Source organism: Helianthus annuus, chromosome 5 (assembly GCF_002127325.2).
Source record: "Helianthus annuus cultivar XRQ/B chromosome 5, HanXRQr2.0-SUNRISE, whole genome shotgun sequence".
Lineage (NCBI taxonomy): Eukaryota > Viridiplantae > Streptophyta > Magnoliopsida > Asterales > Asteraceae > Helianthus > Helianthus annuus.
This window is the reverse complement of record NC_035437.2, coordinates 114,037,975-114,059,528: the sequence shown is the minus strand read 5'-3', so window position 1 is coordinate 114,059,528 and position 21,554 is coordinate 114,037,975. Positions and strand designations below refer to the sequence as shown.

The following is a 21,554-nucleotide window of genomic DNA, read 5'->3' as shown; positions in this document are numbered from 1 at the left end:
TATTTAATGAATCAAAATAAAAACACATAAACCTTGAATATTACTCAATTTATGACTACTATCCCACAAAACAAAACTTTGTCAACAAATTATACTAACTTATGCAATGGTAAACCATAAAAATAACAAATTAATTTAGATGATTAGCCTTGCAGAAAACCCAAATCGGGAAAGTTTACCAGAATCGTTTACGAAAAAAATCAGACTCAGATTGCCATTACTTCAAAATTTAAATTTAAAATAATGATTGAATTCAAAATTTAAAATTTAAAATCTGAAAATCAAATCACTAATATCCAATCCCGTAAATCAAGCAAACTTATTAGAAAAGTCTAACCTTTCAAATTTAAATTCAATATACAGATTCGAAATTTAAAATCAAACACATTAATGACAAACTTTCAAATCTAATAAGTTTTGTTCAAACTTATTTGTCTACAATCAACAAAATCTCATATAACCAGCAATTTCATGCACAATCAAAGGTGTCACAATCAAACACAGACATAATTCAATCTACACATTTCTCATAACACAATCTCTAACATCACTAACCTGTAGGAATAATTCAAAACCCTAACTAATGTGTTGTGCACTCACTAATATCTGCTACACATGTCTCACTTATTCTTCTTCACGACTTCAAAATAAATCAAAAAACGTAACACCATTTATTTAAACTTGAGGTTTCAGAAAACCTTAAAATTTTAAATTTGAGGTTTCAAAAAACGTAAGTCCATTTATTTATAGAAACAGAAACCTTAATAAGCAAAATTATCATACTAAAAATAAATCACTAACGAAATTTAAAATTGCTCAAAATTTAAAATTTAAAATTTAAATTAGAAACCTCAAAATTTAAAATTTAAAATTTGAATTCTGAAAATTATATCACTAACATCCAATGCCATAAATTATCATACTAAATATAAATCACCATTTATTTGCTATAAGTTTAAAACAAAATAAAAAAAGATAAATATCAGTTTACTTAAAATATGATTAGTAATTAGAATACACATAAACGTACCAAAAATATCGGGTCATCTTCATCAATAAGCTTTAAAAATGAAGGACTGTTGTGCAAGGGATGCATATCTGAAAAATATATATGAAGGTTTTTAAAAACGAAGGAGCATTGTTTTCATTATCCATAACTGCAAAGGAAGTAACCATTGTTTAAAAAAAAAATATAACGGTAATCTATTTGTAGAAACAAAGTCTATTTACAGAAACCGAATCATAATTTCGAATACAAAAATCATCTTTAACAACACTAATCTATTTATAGAAACAAAAACAGATTTAAAAAGAAATTAAAGACATCTTTAAAGAATTAGAAACTAATTAAATACAAAAATTATAACTAAAATACAAAAAATTATAACTCACAAAACAGTGCAAGATATACCTTTTCTTCACCTTCTCATAGGAACCCATTCAAGAGTTCCTTGTAGGGGAAGGAGTCTGAAAGAAGCTCTTCACCTAAAATTACAAAACACAAAAAGTTTGTGAGATATGCAACTCGAGTACAAAAACAAAAGTCAAACACTCGAAGCATCCCTAAAATTACAAATAATATAGTCAAAGCATCTCATAAAAAAACATCAATCTTTCAAAGCATACAAAATTTAAAATCAAACACAATAATGGTTTACTTCAAAATTTAAATTTAAAATAATGATTGACTTCAAAATTTAAAATTTAAAATCTGAAAATCAAATCACTAATATCCAATCCCGTAAATCAAGCAAACTTATTAGGAAAATCTAACCTTTCAAATTTAAATTCAATTTACAGATTCGAAATTTAAAATGAAACACATTAATGGAAAACTTTTAAATTTAAAATTTAAATAGAAACCTTAATTCCGGAAAAATTATCATACTAAAAATAAATCATTAAAATTTAAATTTGAGGTTTCAAAAAAAAAATCATTAACAAAATTTAAAATTGCTCAAAAATATAAATTTAAAATTTGAATTCCGGAAATAGAAACCCTAATTCTGGAAAATAATCATACTAAAAATAATTCACTAATGAAATTTAAAATTGATCAAAATTTTAAATTTAAAATTTAAATTCCGGAAATATAAATAGAAACCTTAAAATTTTAAATTTGAGGTTTCAAAAAACGTAACACTATTTATTTATAGAAACAGAAACCTTAATTCCGCAAAATTATCATACTAAAAATAAATCACTAAAACGAAATTTAAAATTGCTCAAAATTTTAAATTTAAAATTTAAATTAGAAACCTCAAAATTTAAAATTTAAAATTTGAATTCTGAAAATTATATCACTCACATCCAATGCCATAAATTATCATACTAAATATAGATCACCATTTATTTGCTATAAGTTTAAAACAAAATAAAAAAGATATATATCAGTTTACTTAAAATATGATTAGTAAATAGAATACACATAAACGTACCAAAAATATCGGGTCATCTTCATCAATAAGCTTTAAAAATGAAGGACTGTTGTGCAAGGGATGCATATCTGAAAAATATATATGAAGGTTTTTAAAAAAATAAAACGGTAAAGTATTTATAGAAAAACAATCAATATTCCTATATCAACAATCAATAAGCTTTAAAAGATAATTTAATCAATTGAGAAACTTCCAAATTCAAAAATAAAAAGAAACGGTTTAAAAAAAAATAAAAAATATTTATTTTTTAGAACCAAAATCAATATTCCGAAGACAAAAACTTTATACCGGATGAAAAAATATCAGACCACTGTAAATCTTCATCAACACAATCAAAAAACATCGGACACAATCAAAACATATCATCATCAACAACAAACTAAAAGACTGTAAATAAAAATATGAGTAACATGAGAACAAAATCAAAACATCAACAAAATATCATTTCATATGATTGGAATCGGATAATGCAAAATCATCATCAACAAACAACCAACAAACAACGAAAAAAAAAAAGAAATACCGAATAGAAAGGATAAAATCAAACCTACACAAAGTTAAAAAAAAGAAAACAGCTATAACATTTAACTAACCTCTGTTGTTTCACGAATGATCGGAGTCCGATTTTATCCAAGATTTAGGGTTCCACATGAAAAACAAAATCAACAAAAATCAGTAACTTTGATATATGTAGATGATGATAATAAAACCTGTGATCTTGATTTTGTTTGCAAAAAAAAAAAAAAAAATAGAAAGATAAATGTTCAATCGCTAGATTAAAGATACACAATAGATAAACAACAAATTAAAACAACAATATACCTTCAATTTTTATGATCAGATCTACAAAGTTTAGGACAAAGAAGAAGTTAATAGCATTCGACACAATCTTTATAAAATCAAGTTTCTAAAGAATTGAATAACATAAATAAAGTAGATTTAGGATCGATTGTGTAGATTACAATCGTAAAACAAAGAAATCAGAAACAATAAAATTAAAAACATAGAAACATACCTTTGATTGGTTAATAGGATTGATTTGTGTGAAGAAGATGATGTTGCAGAGATTTGGCTATGGTTTAGAATTGAGGATCTTGGTGGTGGTGATAGGAGAGAGGATGCAACTTAGTTTTTTAGGGTTTGTAAAGTGTGTGCAAGAAGAATGAGAAAAAAAGGAAATATATACTATGACCCGAATTCGAAAAACCCGACCCAACTCAATTCGGATCCCGCCTTTTTTCCTTGGAATCGTGATTGTATAAAGCAAATTGGGATTTCCCTCCTAAACCAAATTGCCACATCAGCCTAGATGGCCAAAGACAAAGGACACATAGCCCAAATCCATCTCATTTATATATATATATAGATGTGAAAGAAATTCTATTTTATGTCTGATTAATTAAAATCTTAATTCTCCAAAATTATCCCTGCATCAATATCATGATTCTCGAAAGACCGAATAACATAAACCCTAACCTACCCACACTAAATCTTTTCAGATTCATCGTGTAAAAATCAAGAGCATCATGTAACTCTTTTGAACATTGGTCCAACAAAACCGATTTGATTGTACACGATGGGAATTTTTGTGGAGTGAGGATGACTTCTCAAATAGTGAAATAACTCGACCACATGTCGAAGAATAACATCATGCTTCTACATCATTTGAGACGTAAAATTAAAGTGAACAAGAAAAAAAAACACGGGATGGGAACAATGGTCAATGGATGTTAAATACAAAACTAGGGCAAAACTTAAAAAACAAAACAAGTAAAAGAAAGCGACCACAAAAATAGGAAAAATCAAAAAGTAAACTTTACCAAAGATCTTAAGGTTCTGGTTCCCCTTCACCTAATTTTTCCTTGGGAACCGAAATTGCTAGTAAAGAGAAAATATTGGGTCGAATTCCATTTAGTGTTCATATAACAATTAAAACAGCCGTAGTGGGACGGTATTTTTAAAAAAAGTTGAAAAAAAAACCGTCCGGAAACGCCCCCACCCCCATTACGGTAGACGTTATTTAAAAAAAATCAAAAATTTGATTCTGGCGTTTTAAAAAAAAAAAGGGTAGTTGCACGGTACCCCTGACCGCGGAAGGGATCTCCCTTCCCAGTTCACCACCCGACAAGGATCCCTGGCGGCAAATACCCATAGCCATCAAAGAGGGGTAAGAAACATGTTTCAAACCCGAGACCTCGAGTGTCCTCGGTCCGGCTTTAAAGCGGGTGTCGGTGGCCACCAAAGTGGCACTAATGGGAATTGAACTTGGGTCTCCATTGGAGAACCCAAGTCACTCCACCACTAGGCCACTTGTGGTGGTTATTCTGGCGTTTTAATAATAACGCTGAATATGCAAAGCATGTGGCCAATAGGAGTGGGTCCAAGTTTGACTAGCCAATGAGCAACTAGTTTTTTTTTTGTTTAATGATTGGAATGAGCATTATTAGGCATTATTCCCACTACGCCACTTTTGCAATAACGCCTCATGCTAACTGGATGACACGTGTCGGATAATGCCCCATGATGGGGGCATTATTTTTCTTAACCACTACGGGTGGTCTTATGGGCCGCAAACCTAATTTCATTATTATTGTAAAATTAATCATATTTCTCGTTGATGTATTATGATTAAAACATTAGATTTGGTCCTTACAATTCATTTACTATGAAATACGTGTTTATGGCATGTAAAATATTTTACTGAGGGGCTGTTTGGTAGCCTTTGAATGGTCATTAAGAGGCTACCTTTTAATGGAACCATTAAGAATTTTACCAATGAGAAGGTAGAAAAATGTGACATGTGACGATTTACCATTCAGAGGTTACCTCTTAACCATTCAGACTTGAGGTTACCTCTTATTCATTCAGAGGTTTTAAACCATTAAGAGGTAGCATTTGAATGGTTATTAAGAGGCTACCAAACAACCCCTGAATTGGTTCTTGCATTGTACATCATTAGCTTTTTAAAAAATTTATATAATCTTAAAACAAAAGATCGGTGGCTACAGTGCCACCGACAAATTACAATTTTACCCTTCTGTCTAAAATTACAATTTATTCAAACAAACACTGTGCCGGACAATTTGCAACCGTCTTCACGCACCGCATCAGTCCACACCAACTGTCATACCCACTTCGTCGCTGCTAAGATAATATCCCTATGAAAGAAATGTCGTTAATAGCCAGAAAAAATAAAAATTGTAGCTGGAAAATCGGAAAAGTGGTCGGAAGCTTACCTTTAAACCCTATCCGACACAAAATGGGTCGAGAAAACCACATGCAATGCTAGATCGGGACTGCAGTGATCTTAAAACACCGGAAATAGTCTATTACGCAGTCACCGATGTAAACCCATATGCAGTTATCATCCATCGTTTAGCTAATATGTTGGGTCCCCGGACGATTGTAAACACGGTGCCCACCAGAGCCGCCACCTCCTGCAAACGATGGTTTCATCATCATCTTCGTCTGCCTTAGCGGTGAACCACCATGGAGATCGTATTTTGCATTTTATGGATTATTTGTTAGTTCGAAAGCAGATAAGGAGACACGGATCTGGATCAGTATTAATACTAATCACGCACCGATCTACTGCCTAGAACCGCACCTTCGCTTGAAAACAGGTGTTTGGCGGTGACAGAGTGGTTATGTGGTGGTGGTGGTGGTGCTGTGGTGGTTAGGTGGTGGTGTTGGGATTGGGATTGGGATTGGGATTGGGATTGGGGTGTGTGTAATGCGGACTGCAGAGGGGAGAGAGAGAATGGGAAGACTAAAGAAATGATAAGTATTTGATTTGATAATATATCTTTTTAATTTGTAATATTAGCTGGATATTATATTAATATATTAAAACTAGTAAAACCAAACGATACATTTTATATATAGCACCTTGAAAACAAAACAATGTTTTAGAGCCCATAGGTTTACTGGAAATCACATAATCTATCTATTATACTAAATGAATTCTCTTAGGCCACAAGGGCTATTCTTAGCCAATCATTTTGATGATGTGGACTTGCTCTAAAGGCTGATAATTCCTTTTGAGCGGGATTTTGATTTCTCCTCTATTTCATTCACGCGGTCGTCCCTCTTCAATCAATCTAATATTCAAAATCCGAATTTCCTTTTTCATTCTCCTATTTGATTGAAGCTTCTTCAAGAACCCTAAATCTCTCCGTATTCTAAATGGGCGATTCCAAAGGTACGCTTTAACTATTCGATTTCATCTAGATCTTGATTCTTGAGCAATAATCTTTAGTTTCATCTATGCATCTTCCGACGTTTCATCTCTTTCCACTTGAAAGAACCCTAGATATGTTTGCTCTATGATTGAGAAAGAAACCTGGTAAGTTGTTTTCGATCTTTATTATGTAAGTTTTTCATAAAACAAGGCTAGGGTTTACATTCAATCCATTGTTCTTCTATAATCTTGAGATTCTATTTTAATTGTTTTACTACTTGATTCATCGAATAATATTCTCATTCATCCCTAAATCGCATCACATCTCTGTCGTCAATACCTCACGAATAAAGATTTCAGGTATCATCTTCTACCTTCTATATACGTATTTTTATCCTTCTTAGATTTGCCGATTGGTCATTTTGTTGATTCGGAGTTTTGTTGATGATTTTGATAATAGGTGTTTATACAGGGTTATCTATCTCGTGAATTTTCGACGCATGGTGATGCTCGGCAAATACACTAGCAAATTTGTTCATGGCGATAGGTACAATTAAGTAATATTTTCTGAGTTTGAACAGGCGAATTTTATGTTATAGTTGATTTCAATAGTTATTTTGTTGGAAATAAGTTTTAATTGCTGTTAATGTATGGTTCGATGTTGGTGCGGTTTTTAATTCAGTTTTGTTGTAATAGGTATAAGGCAAGTGACATATTAATGTATAGTTTGATGCTGGTATGACCTTTTAATCCTGTTTCGTGGTAATCTTTATAGGTCGAATTACGTATTAATGTATAGTTTGATGTTAGTGTGATCTTTTAATCCAGTTTTGTTGTAAATTTTATAGGGCAAATGATATATTAATGTATAGTTTGATGTTGGTGTGATCTTTTAACCCAGTTTTGTTGTGATTTTTTTAGGGCAAATGACATATGCAAGGAATCGAAGAGGCAAACAATTAACGCTGAAGACGTATTCAAGGCGCTTGAACAGATGGCTAAAGATGAAGACTTTAAGCTTCTCAAGATCCAAGTTCACCCCCACCCTTTTATTTATTTTTTAATTAAAAAAAAACTTTTTGATTCTTCACATTCTTGATTTTTAGTTCTTCATGTTGGTGACAGATATGTGTTGGATGTGAACGTGGAGAGTGGGGAGGATGTGATCACGCATAAAAGAGTTTTGCGGATGGTTGAAGATCCTGTTAATAGACCTGCATTTGAAGTCATATTAGTGTAGGTAAAAGTTTAAGTGTGCAGTTTGTTTTTATATCTATTATGGCTTCTGTTTTGAGTTTTAGTGAGTTTATAGTTGGTGAAATGATAGCCAAAGAGGCTGATAGGGGAATACATGCCTTTACATAATCAGCATATATTGCTAAGGGTCAGTGTGTTCTTTCACTATGATGGTACATTTTTTAAGAAATTGGTGATATCTTTTCAAGTGAAAGGCATAATGATTTGAGTTTATTTTACAGGGAGTGTGTCCCATCCAGGTCAATCATGCTGATGGGGAGCGTGAAAGGTTAGGTAATTTGACATCTTTAAGATGCGCAGATGATCTCACTGCAGGTATTGCTCTTGACAATCTTTTGTTACAATTGTTTTAATGGTTTGTGTTTCAAATGAATATATATTCATAATAAACTTCTACATCATTGCCTATACCGGTAAATGATCAGGTCCCAAATCTTCGCTTTATTTCAACATTAGTTTAGCTTCGAAATTGGTTTATTTTTAAAAATGGGTTGAGGGTTTAAGGTAATCGACCTACTGGAAAAGATCTCTTGATGAACATATCTACTAACACGTAGGGATCAAAACGAGTAATCATTTGTACTGTTCGGGTCAAGTTGGGCTCCCCCGACCAAATTATATTTTGTCTCAAAGTTGTATTTTTTTTAGTTTCTTTTATCTTATTGTCCCCTTTAGAGATGTCATAACCCAAATCAACCTGTTCATAACTAAACGGCCCACAAAGAATTAATAGAAAATTACCCTAAGCCCCGTTAACTCCAGGTCAATTGGAATGAATCCACGTTGATGATGAGACCAGAAAGGGTTTCTCCATGGAAATTTGGGCAATATGCATATGGTCTTAGTTGTCGTTATGTAATTAGTTGGCGTTATGTAATTATTTCTTAATTTTTTCAAATATGAATATGTTTTTTTCCTTTACGCAGTTGGGGTTTTTGTAGATTGGTACCAAGTCCCTCATTTGCTATGCTCGTGATGGTTACAATGTTTGCATCTTTGCATATGGTTCAACTGAATTTAATAAAAACGCATACAATGGTAAGAATATTTCTCTTTTCCTTTAATTAATCAATATGTGACTCATGCTATAAAAAATACATAGATTTTTTTGCTTATTTATTCAAACTGGACCAAAAGATCTTACTGAGTAGAGTCATAGTGTTAATTTTAGGACGTTGAGCAATTCCATTTTTTTTTGTCACGGTCTCTCGGAATAGAGGAAAGATATCAGTGAATATGACACATTGACATGTATGTTCAAATGGTTAGAGATTTATAACAAATAAGTTTGAGATATACATGCTCCGCGAGGGCTTAAACAAAAGAAAGCATTTTTTTATCTTTGCACTAGATTTTGTGAGTTGATAGTGGTGGCTTGGTGGCGGTTCAACTCATTATCTTAGAAACACATCGATTTTGGTTATGTATTTTATTTAACGGGTCAAACAAGCTAAGCTAGGCTAAATGGGTCAAATGCTTTGAAAATAATCTGAATGATATTCAAAAGATTCATAAAAATGAAACAAAAGGCATGTGTTTCTCAGATAGGTCAAATAGGTTAATCGTATTGAAAATAATCGGCTAAGTACATGGTCTTGAAAATAATTTACAAGAATTTAGGTATTTTGGAGAGGTTTTGATCGTTCCTGCACATGATATCTCCGTCTCCGACGACGTCGAACAGCTCCGTAAAGCCTTCACAGGTATCTCTCTTCATGTCGGTTACTTCATCTTAGTTACTGTAATCTATGGCGTTTAATCAAGTCTGATTCAGTCTTCTATCAAGTATTATTATGATGAATCTGATCTTGAAAACGCAATCATTACTGTGATCCGATCATGTGGATTGAAATAGTGAAATCCAATTGTTTAGTTTGATGATTGTTATTATTCATTATATATGATAATTTGTGTGTTTCGGTGGTTTCAATAACGTTTGATGCTTTAGAAAGAAAATAATTTACAAGAATTTATGTATTTTGGAGAGGTTTTGATCGTTCCGGCACATGATATCTCTGTCTCCGACGACGTCGAACAGCTCCGTAAAGCCTTCTCAGGTATCTCTCTTCATGTCGTGTCCTTCATCTTAGTTACTGTAATCTGTCGTTGAATCAACTCTGATTCAGTCTTCTATGAAGTATTATTATGATGAATCTGATCTTGAAAACGCAATCAGTACTGTGATCTGATCATGTTGATTGAAATAATGAAATCGAATTGTTTAGTTTGATGATTGTTATTATTCATTATATATGATAATTTGTGTGTTTCGATGGTTTCAATAACGTTTTGATGCATTATAAAGAAAATAATTTACAAGAATTTAGGTATTTTGGATAGGTTTTGGTCGTTCCTGCACATGATATCTCCGTCTCGGATGACGTCGAATAACTCCGTAAAGCCTTCTCAGGTATCTCTCTTCATGTCGGTTACTTCATCTTAGTGACTTAGTTACTGTATGGCGTTGAATCAAGTCTGTTCGGTTTTTTTGCTAGGAAAAGGTGACCCGATAACCGACCCATTTAAAGTTCGAGTTGTTCGGGTATGGGTTATTCGGGTCGGATTGTTTGGGATTTTTTCTAGGAAAAGGTGACCCGGCAACTTAGTCTGGTTGTGTGTCTGTACATGACTGTCAGTTAACTCAGCTTTTTGAAGCTTTTTGAAGCAGACTGCATGTAGTTGATGAAGTATAATGTCAAGAGTAACAGAGTTCTCTAAAAGCTCTTTAAGCGGTGGTCATGTGTGAAGTAGTTGTAAAATTACAAGAATAATCACTATTGACTTCAAAACTTCCAACATAAACAAAAATGCTGGCTCAGCCTTCGCTTTCGTTGAAAGTGTATGCTAAACTGGTATTTTTTTCCCAAAAAGTTCAAAAAGTGACGCCTTAGCTGGCGCTTTCGTAGTAAATCGTTGGCTCAGCCGATGCTTTTGTCAGAAATCAATGGCTTAGCTTGCACTTTTGTCGGCAATTGACGACTTAGTGTGTTCACCTCAGCCGACGAAGCTTACTTGGTGCAATATGATTGGTTTAAGTAGTTTTCAAAAGTCTAAACGTGATGTCTATTTTGCAAAAAAAAAGGGTCAAAGATGTATATTTTAGTTATTTTCTCTGTATTTGATAATTGTGTGTTGATTTTGTCATTTATCTACATTTGGGGACTTTTTAGGTTTAAATTGATTTTTGATGTTGTTACATTAACGTAGGTACACTGGCTGTGTCTTCTGGATCTGATATGTTTGGATTAGAGCAACAGTCGAGAACGCAACAAACTGATAGAATGGGGAAAGAGTCATCTACAGTAGGTCTCATTTCCATATTTAGTTTAGTGAATATTTTTTTATATTTATTTATATCTCTAAACACTTTTAAAATATTTTCCAGTCTGAGCAGGGAGCATTATTTGAACACCGACGAGTTCATTGACGATGTTGCTGATGAGCTCAAAGCAAGACTCCCCAACAAATAATCATGGTATGTATGATTGATTATTATTTGTTGGTTAATTAATTATTAAATTAGTAATGTCTTCAAGTCTTTACCTAACTTCTTCCTTCCGAAAGAGTTTCTTTTAGTTTTTTTATACGAAAAGATGGTAATTTTGACCTATTTACTTGCAAACGAGTTGATTCAGCTGTATTTGTATCTAAAACGGGTCAAATAAAACAATGTAGGTAAAATTGGGGTGGCCCAAATGGACTGAACTGGTATGGATATGTAAATTGATAATAACCGGTTTCACCTTTATTGACTACTTGAAATGCAAATGATTGCTTATTGGTTACATGGTGGTCTAGACTTGAGAGTCGGTTTCAAAGATTCTAAAGAGGTATTGTTCCTTATAAGTTTCACTTTATGGGCTTACCTCCTTTTATACTTATATCTTGGAAATAGACCATATAATTAGATGTAACAAATTTTGACCCATTTATACTGGGTTGTTTTATATCTAGATGGTTCAAAAATATAAAGCTATAAAATTTTATCTTAAATGAGTCAAAATAAGAGCTTGAAGTTACCCAAAGTGAAATGGGTTCAATGATTAGTATTTTTTTTAATATTTTTAGCTGGTCTTTTATTTTCTGTACTTGTAACTGGCATTTTGGCTGTAGGTCCCCTTGATGTATGGATCTTCACAGAATTGTCTTTCCAATCAAGAGTGCGGAATCCTCTTGATCAGAATATAGCAGAAACGTGTAGAATCAGAAAACAGCAAATCACTTTCAATCCGGGTTTTCTATTGATTATCAAACCAAAGTATTACAATCAATCAAAACCCTAATCCTCTCTCACAAATTCGTCCAAGCTGTAGGAGCTCTCACGAAATTCTATCTCTCACAACTGTTTTGGCTAATTGACTGATTAACCTAAACCCTAAAGCCTAACCTTGTTTATATAACACAAGGTTTGCTATTTGGGCTAGGTCAAACATCATGGGCTGCGAATTGGACATGCCCAATTCGCCCCCCATCACCCAATTCTATGGGTTTAGTTAGCCCAAACATTACAACTAACTATTACAAAGCTAAACCCGCTAACTGTTTATCGTTTAACTAATTACAAGATATCCAAAGACCAAATCTAAGCTGTTGTCACAAACATGCACCAACAAACTCCCCCTTGACAATAGCTTCATAAAAACTTTGTCTTGAGTCAAAACTTTGTCTTCGGTCTTCTTGCAATCTTCAAGTAATCTTGCACTGTCTTTGGTCTTTGGATAGCTTCAGCTTCAATAGCTTCTGTCAGCAACAGACTCCTCCTAAGCTGATGCATCCAATCACCAAATCTTCAACACGTTAGCGTTTGAGTAAACTCCAATTTAGCATTTGCAAAGCAATCTTCAAACTCTTCAATCTTGTTTGCAATTTAGAAAGGAGGTTCTACCATGCAGCCAATCAAACTCTCATCTTCACACTTCACAGCAACTTCTCAGCAACAAACCGCTTCAATCTGAACACTATAAAACCAACATCTCGAGAAACCATAAGAATTTTTCAACATAAGTTAAATAAATTATTATTTTTCAAGAGATTAGTTAAACTGTGTAACAGATTAAGCTTTTTCAAAATCATCAACACGCAAAACATTTTGCTCAACACACAAGAACCTGCAGAAGTTAAAATTTGAACTCACTTACTAACACCGTCTCCCCCTATCAGTAACAATTCCTCCATGAATAACAGTTTTCCGTACGTTAAGAATTTTAAACAGAAAAAGACACTATTTTTGGATTTTTATATTTTTCTGAAAGCAAGTAAATACAAAAGCAATAAACACTCTATTTTTGTGAGAATCACTGGTAAGAAGATCATATCAGCACAATTAAACTGTTTCACACAATTAGATAATTCTTTATGTAATGTTCAGTGAAAAGCAGTTCAAGACGATTACCAGTATGTTTGTCCACTTAAACAAAATGCATGAACATTTCAAGTACCATTACCATATGATACGTTAAGGTAATTTTATTACTGATATATGAGCGTGTCCCACAACATGATATACCCCCACGATCAAGGTATGCACAAAGATTCATCGTAGTAGGTGAGTATACTGATATCATCCTTCAAGATATCCTGACTGTGTCTAGTTCTGCATATAATCTGTTTTATCATGTTTTGATTTCGTAACCATGAACACCCAAATAAATACTAATAAAATCCTGGAAATATAAACAGCACACTCTATCATGCAAGTATCTTCCCTACCACATATTTCACAAGTCCAATCCTTATTTCTGAAATCTTAACTGGGAATAGGTTGAGAAGAGAATAGAATAGATCTTTAGTAGAGATGGTATAATATACAGATCAAATGAGATTTTCTCAGTTTGATATAGGTTTCTTGGGTTTCTTTTGGGCACTTGAGGGCCTCTTTCGGGTGTATTAGATCTATAGCGCGACAACGAACAGCTAGGTCAGCATGTATCTGGATGCAGCAGAAGCTGTCGTTGCCTAGCACCTCCAGGTCAGCATATATCTGGATGCAGCAGAGGAGGTACACGACTTTTTTCAGAGAAGATTTCAGAATCAGATCAAAATTATGTGTATCGGAAAATATACAGACATTCAAATAGAAATGAGCTAATTCCAAGTGACTATCTTTCCTGGGGTCATGTACAATTTTAGTTCTAACAAACAGACAGTCAAGATATCCCTAGTTGAAACAACAATATAAAGACCCAAAACTTCAGATTTTGGCAATCTATCAACGCAAGAATTAAGGTCATTAAACCATACATCACTGATATGTTCCCCACTCATATTCAGTTCATTTAAGTTTATATCACATTGGTAAGTTGATTATTTCACGCTTTTGCCTACTGGTACATCATATGATGAAGCTGCTATCACACTTAAGCAATTTATGATTCAGTTTCAGTGTGACAGTCTAACTTGCTGATGTACTATCATTTCTTCTTTTTCACACAGTGAAATCTCATTTTTGATTTTCTATTTTTTTTATGTTTTTGATTTTTCAAATTTTTTTTTGTGTTTTTGATTTTTAAGAAAACAGTAAACTATTTACAAAAAATTCTTATGAAAAACCAGTTATTCAGGATTCCTCATCCCGTTGAGTTCGACTAAATGTTCAAAGCGAGCCCTGTCAAATGCTTTAGTATAAAGATCTTCCAGGTTATCTTCTGTGTCGACTCAGCACTTTGAACATCAATTTAAATCATTTAAAATATGTACATATCAACAATCTCACATCCCCCGTCATGTGCCTAGAGCAGCCACTATCACATAAGTTGATAATCCTCCTATGCAGCTCCTACACACACCAACTAAGAAATTAGTTAGATTGGGGGACCCAAGCCTTAATGGTCTTGGGTCGTCCAAATTCACCAACAACTGGAACATCCATCCAATATCCATTACTCCTAACTGGAGTCTTGGATCTCAGACCTGTTGATGGAAATGGGTTTTGATTTCCACTAGGTCTTTGGTCCTGAGGGTTCCTATATACATTTGGACTATTTGACCTTTGGAAATTTTGATTTTGAAATCTTGAATTTTGATTCCAAGAAGCATTATTGTTGTAATTTCTAAAGCCATTGTTATAAAAAGTTCGACCACCATTATTTTGGTATCGATTTTGATATTGACCTTGACTTCTGAAATTATTTGTATTTCCATTAAAATTGTTCATCCTAGGTGAACTGCTTCTAGGTCTCTGATATCTGCCTGGTGGAGATCTAGGCTGAAATCTTTGTTGATTTCTTTGAAAACGAGGAACTTGTGGAGTTCCTTTTTCAGCCTTATCTACACCAACAGCAACATTCTGTGGTTGCTTAGGAGCAGATTTCTTTGGAGAATTTGAACCTTTCTCCTCACTATCACCACTCTTCACTGGTAATTTCCCTCTCTGTTTGTCACTCATTTGTGCTTCACTATTTTTGTTAGGACAGCAGCTAGCTACATGTCCCTTTATGTGACACCGGAAGCACGATCTCCTTTTCAAAGACTTCTTAGTTGGAGTCTCTGAGGTAGATCCCTTGTCAGATGGTGATGATGCCTTGGAAGAATTTTGTTCAGTTTGCTTTGATTCAGATTTTTCTTTGTTTTTATTTTTAGCAAACTCTACATTCGATTCTTTTTCAATAACAGCGGTTTCATTTTTCATATCACTACCTTGAACAAAATTAATCTTTTTAACAAAAGTTTGATTTTTGCTCTTAGGAGGTGAATTTTTCTTTTTCAAAGATTCCCTGTTAGTGTTCTTCCTAGCATCACCACTCTCAGACCCTTCACCTTGACTTGATGTCGATCCGAAACTACTTGGTGCAGTTGACATATAGGCTGCTAGCTCATCTTCACCAGGCAGGAAAGAATAGTCATGACTAAGAGGAGGTGGGACTTCATTAAAGCCCTGGAAGCCCACAGTGGTCTTGTCATTACTCTTCTTTAACCCACCCATCATGTGTTTCATAACAAAAGACGAATCTCTGAATTGACTTAATTTCTGTTCAAGTTCAATAATTTTGAGTTGTGCATCTGACAACTCTTTGCATTTTTCAGAAATCTCTTTTGTTTTCTCAGCCATCATTTCATGAGCTAAGTCTATTACTTGAAGTTTTTCATTTAACTTGCATGTTAAAGCTTCAATTTCACTTTCATAGCCCTTTATCTTCTTCAAGTATAAAGATTCGTTTCTTTTTGCAAAAAAGTTTGACTCTTTATGCTAGACATCTCACTCACCAGACTTTGATTTTGAGCTGACAACCTGTCAACCTCACCCTGTAGTTCACGACACCTCAAACACACAGAATTAGATTGTACCTCTTTCTCATGAACTTCTGTGGTTTGATTATCAACAACCTGTTCAGCTTCACTCTCTTTCTCTACTTTAGCATCCACTTTAGCTTCATCACTTTTCACTTCAGATTCAGCATCACTCACAGTAGTTTCAGCCTCATGAACTGGCACTATTTCTGCCATGAATGCCTGAGTGTCACTTTCATTTCCCTGATATCGCTTCTGTAATGCATCCCACATATCTTTTGAATTTGTGTACTTTGAGAAGGTATGCTTGATGCTATCAGGTAAGGAAGTCTTTATTGCAGCTAAAGCTCTCTTTTCAGCCTCATAGATCTTTTTATCTTCCTCTTTCATGTTCACGTAGTCCGTTCTACGTGGTCTGCCCTCAAAATCATGTACTGGGTTTACGTACCCATCTTCAATACATACCCACATGTGTGCATCCTGAGATTTAATGAAGGATTTGAAGCTGTCCTTCCAAGTAAGATAGTTCTCCACCTTCATCATCTTAGGAGCATTCAAGTTGGTCATGTTCGACATTTTAAACGAAACAGACTGACAAAACCGTACAAAATATCTCCGAAAACAGTGGTTACCAAATTACACCCTTAGAATCGTCTCGAAAAGACGAGTCCAATGATATATAATATCAAAAACCTATTTCGGGATTTTCCAGAGGTTTTTTTTTTGGTCCTAAAAATCAACCGAGTCCAACGGTGCAAACGGTTTCGTCAAACGAGCTATGGATCACTTTCTATTCACGAAAACGTTAATTCCTCTATGCGTATCTAGTTCCTCCACTCCACCTTTTAATTTTGCTGGCAAACCAACTTAATTTCACCGTGTCTCGCTAATTATGCTGGCAAACCAAGTTAATTTCACCGTGTCTCGCTAATTATGCTGGCAAACCAAGTTAATTTCACCGTGTCACGCTAATTTTGCTGGCAAACCAAGTTAATTTCGCTGGTAGAGTAATTATAAATATGCTAGATTTTTAAATTCGCTGGAATAAATATGCTAGCTGATCAAATTAATTTTGCTGGTTAATTTCTCTAGATAACTTCGCTGGCAGGTCAATTTCACTGGCACGACGGTTAATTTCGCCGATCACCGTAATAATTTCGCTGAGGAAAATTATACGGTTACCAAAGTCGCCTTTGGATTTAATTTCGCCGGTCACCGAAGTTAAATTCGCTGGATCAGATAATTGGGAAATTTAATTTCACCGGTCACCGAGGTGCTAGGTCACAAATTCGCTGGTCTGTCAGAGTATTTATCCGAATTCAGCAAATTTGCTAGAACCAAATCTTTCCAAAGTTTGAAAAGATTTTATTCTGATTTCCTAACAATTTCCTGCAGAATCAAAATAGCAAACTATTAGTAATTTTCAAGAAACAACGAAGAACTGTATGAAGAACACGAAGAACACGAAGAACAAATCTTCGAATCTTCAAGTTTTTCAGCCAAAATTCTTCAAACAATCAACCAAACCTGCAACCAAAAACACTTAAACAGCAAAATTAAATACGCAAATAGATCAAACAGACCAAAAATTTTCGAAAATCCCAAGAACACAACAAAATTTTCGAATTTTTTTTTTCAACCACAATTCAAAACCCTAGTTTTCTGCAGCAGCCAATTCTGAACCGAGCCTTCAAGAGCCTAATGCTCTGATACCAATTGTAGGTCCCCTTGATGTATGGATCTTCACAGAATTGTCTTTCCAATCAAGAGTGCGGAATCCTCTTGATCAGAATATAGCAGAAACGTGTAGAATCAGAAAACAGCAAATCACTTTCAATCCGGGTTTTCTATTGATTATCAAACCAAAGTATTACAATCAATCAAAACCCTAATCCTCTCTCACAAATTCGTCCAAGCTGTAGGAGCTCTCACGAAATTCTATCTCTCACAACTGTTTTGGCTAATTGACTGATTAACCTAAACCCTAAAGCCTAACCTTGTTTATATAACACAAGGTTTGCTATTTGGGCTAGGTCAAACATCATGGGCTGCGAATTGGACATGCCCAATTCGCCCCCCATCACCCAATTCTATGGGTTTAGTTAGCCCAAACATTACAACTAACTATTACAAAGCTAAACCCGCTAACTGTTTATCGTTTAACTAATTACAAGATATCCAAAGACCAAATCTAAGCTGTTGTCACAAACATGCACCAACATTGGCGAATGCTATAAAAGATGCTACTAGCCGACCAAGATCGGGTATCTTTTAGGGCATGATTTTGTTTATTACTCGGTCGATGCTTCTTGAGTGGTGTTAATATGTGGGTAGGGATGAGCATGGTACCCGTTCGGTACCGGTACTGAAAAACGGGAAAAGTGGGTACTGGTACCGAATATACCGGTTCAGTACGGTACGGTACCGAAACACGGAGAAAGTGGGTACCGGTATCAGTACCGAATATACCTGGTACGGTTCGGTATCGGTTCGAAATGCTCATCCCTATATGTGGGTATGTGCTTCTTTGGCTCAATTGCTAAACAATACAGACAACTGTAAGGAATAGCAACTTGAATCCAGTTTGGAATGAAGAGCTTATGCTTTCTGTTCCTCAGAATTACAAGCCTGTTAAAGTGGTAAGTCTAAATGCTTTCATTTATTATTCTCTTCTTAAAACTTCCAGAATTGGTGCATTTGGATCCATAATGCTTGAAATCTTGCCATTTACATCCGAATCGTTAACTCCATCCATTTTTAACCACAAGTCGGGTGTTTCCGTCATTTAATCTTGCCATTTTGTTATAAATAAACAAAACAAATAACTAAAATGACGAAAATGCCCTTCACTTAACAAGTTGGATGAAAATGGCAAGAATTCAAACCTTTTTGCCTTCGTATATGAACTTCATTTGGGTGATTTGAGCAATCTGAAAGTGTTTTAATTGTATTTTATTATGATTCCATAGATGACAACAGCCATAGCCATTGGAGATGTTACACTGGAGGTTAAGATATTGCTCTGGTATAATTGTATTTTCGCTTGACGGGTCGTGCCTTGACCAGGTGAGCAGTTTAATATGTTTGATTTTTAAAATTTTGAAAAATATGTTGTGTCATAAGTTAAATTGTTCTGGTATAATACGTCAAATTTTAAAAGATCAAAAAACAATGAGCATCATGTTTTTATTTTTAAACGTAAGTATTTTACATAGATCTCTACTCTTTGTTGTAAATTTGTAATTTGAGTGTATTAACATGCAAAAAAAAGTAAAATAATTAAAAACTTTTGGACTAAACATGGCGGGTTCATGTGCGGACACAAGTGAGAAAGATGCAATATTTAACTATAGGAGGGGGTATCTACCCACTCAGCAGGTAATGCAAGTATATATAACATGACCTATCTAATTACTCGCGTCGAAAAAACTTAACCCTAACCCATGACCCACATAACCAGTCAAATGGGTTGGCAGGTTGTAAATGGGTTGATAAATTATCTTATATTTTGTTCATTTTAGCTTTGATTAAAAGCGTTGGATCGCGCATTGATGATCGGTCATTTGAAACTGGATAAACTTGGTACTGATTTTGGTGGTTGCATTTTAACCTTTCGCAAATTTGTCGTGTTGAAGACATAGAGCAATGAGTGTCATCGTCAGCACAGAAGGTATAATAACTGCTTCCGAGTTAGGTATTTTTCTTTAAATTTTTAAGCAAGATCTACTTTATCCAAACTGCATGTATATTGACATATAAATACTTGAGATCATTTCTGCAGGTTGTCGAAATGTTCTATATAGTTTATAAAATTGTGTTGTTACTCACTTACTTTTTACATTTGTAGCATGAAAACATTCTTCAATATGTCAAAAGTCAAGCTCCTATCACAACCGCTAACAATGATGATGCGAATACCAGTTGTGATAATAAAATAAACAAGCGTAAACTGGTTGACGTCTATAATTCTCCAACTTCAATTAACGTCAAGGATTCAGAGAAAGTTAGCAAGAAAGAGGTTGAGCTTCGTATATCTACGGATTTAAAATTAGTTTTTATGTTTCTTACGTCTTAAACATTGTTTTTTTTTATTACAAGATTTATGAAAACACCGTTAAATAATATTTTTTTTAAACCACCCGTGTAACACACGGGGTCTTAAACTAGTTATATAAATATATTTGTTTCATAATTTAAACTAAAAATGTTTTTTATTTTATTTTGATTAAATGTTTCTTATTTTATTTTGATTAATAGTATTTGAAATTTTACTTTTATTAGTTACTTTGATGACTGTATTTGAATTTTGGTAAATATTAGTTAATTTGATGACTGTATTTGAATTTTGGTAAATAAATTGATATCTCATAAAGTTTTTTAGTGTAAATGAATTTTTTTAATGGACCGAACAAGTGAGAGATGCCCTTTTCGACATGTTTCGAGTGTTTTTTTTTCGTTTGATACGCTAAGTACACCGACATTAATCGAGCTTCTACCCACATATTTAATATAAATAAAAACATTGCGACCCTCTACAAGGTTGTTTCTGTCTTTACTCTTTCATCACCTCTATCTCTTTTAGCGGTACCCTTTCCTCTCTTTCTTCAAGTAAATTCAAATTTTATTTATCTTACTCCTTCATTTTTCATTTGACTTGCTCATCAGTCTATCACAATGATAAATCTAAGGCGCCATTGAATATACAGTATTTGTTATACACCGCCGGTAAATTTGGTTCCACCTGTTAAAAGTGTATTATATTCTTCATATCAATGACTAATTTTATTTTATAATATATGTTATATATTCTTATATTTCATTTCTTATATTGGTGAGGTACAATTTACAAGTTGTACAAGTCGAGTTACAAATGGATTGATAAGTGGAATATGGAGACTTGTAGCAGTCATGGGCTTGTAGCAGTTATTGTTGGACTTTAATTGTGTATGTCTTGTTGATTAGTTTGAAAGAAAAGTTACAGGTCGGAATTGTAATTAGTATATAGTATATAGTATAGTTTGTATTGTATTTAGATTAGTTAGATTGTATATAGGGACTAGAAGTGGCAATATAGAAACTCTACAACCTAATTGTAAAGGATGCGATGTATCAAAGAAGACACGACGTTCAGAAAAGGCGCCATAACAACATCAAGAGACACGTCGATTGAAGTAAGGGTGGCGATGATTCTTGAAGGGAAGCGATGGTTCAGGACACAACGGTTGAGTATCTATAAATAGGTTAGGGTTTCAGTTTATATCCCGTATCTTGTATATTAATCAGATTCAGTTGTTCATTTTCAATGCAATTGCCTATTAGGGTTAATGCCTTTCTTCTTTTTCTTGTTTTTTTGTTCTTGATTAATTGGTTGAATTCATGATCTCCTAAGATCTATAGTGGTATCAGATCCAAGGCTCAAAGAATCAAGGTCATGGATTCATTTCTTCAATCAA

The 21,554-nt window shown here is 33.8% G+C and overlaps 1 protein-coding gene and 1 long non-coding RNA gene across 3 annotated transcripts; one reads left to right on the top strand and one right to left on the bottom strand.

The window, feature by feature from the left end:
* Nucleotides 1–1,445: 1,445 nt before the first annotated feature.
* Nucleotides 1,446–3,140, bottom strand: LOC110939040. The gene is made up of 3 exons (XR_002591914.2): nt 3,032–3,140; nt 2,439–2,506; nt 1,446–1,485 (listed from the first exon to the last, which is right to left on the bottom strand). It is a non-coding gene; the product is annotated as an uncharacterized LOC110939040 (long non-coding RNA).
* A 3,756-nt stretch (nt 3,141–6,896) lies between these two features.
* Nucleotides 6,897–8,177, top strand: LOC118492245 (serine/threonine-protein kinase STY8-like). Of its 2 annotated transcripts, none has more exons than XR_004892784.1 (5): nt 6,897–6,978; nt 7,079–7,165; nt 7,559–7,651; nt 7,744–7,858; nt 7,946–8,003. XR_004892784.1 is itself a non-coding variant. In XM_035990142.1 (5 exons), the coding sequence occupies exons 2-5, from the start codon at nt 7,119–7,121 to the stop codon at nt 8,146–8,148; spliced, it is 303 nt and encodes a 100-aa protein (XP_035846035.1). In that variant the 5' UTR covers nt 6,897–6,978; nt 7,079–7,118; the 3' UTR covers nt 8,149–8,177. The 2 variants fall into 2 exon arrangements, 1 of the variants encoding a protein (XP_035846035.1); XM_035990142.1 differs by lacking the exon at nt 7,946–8,003 and adding an exon at nt 8,097–8,177 and having other exon boundaries at nt 7,744–7,854.
* The last annotated feature ends 13,377 nt before the right edge of the window (nt 8,178–21,554 follow it).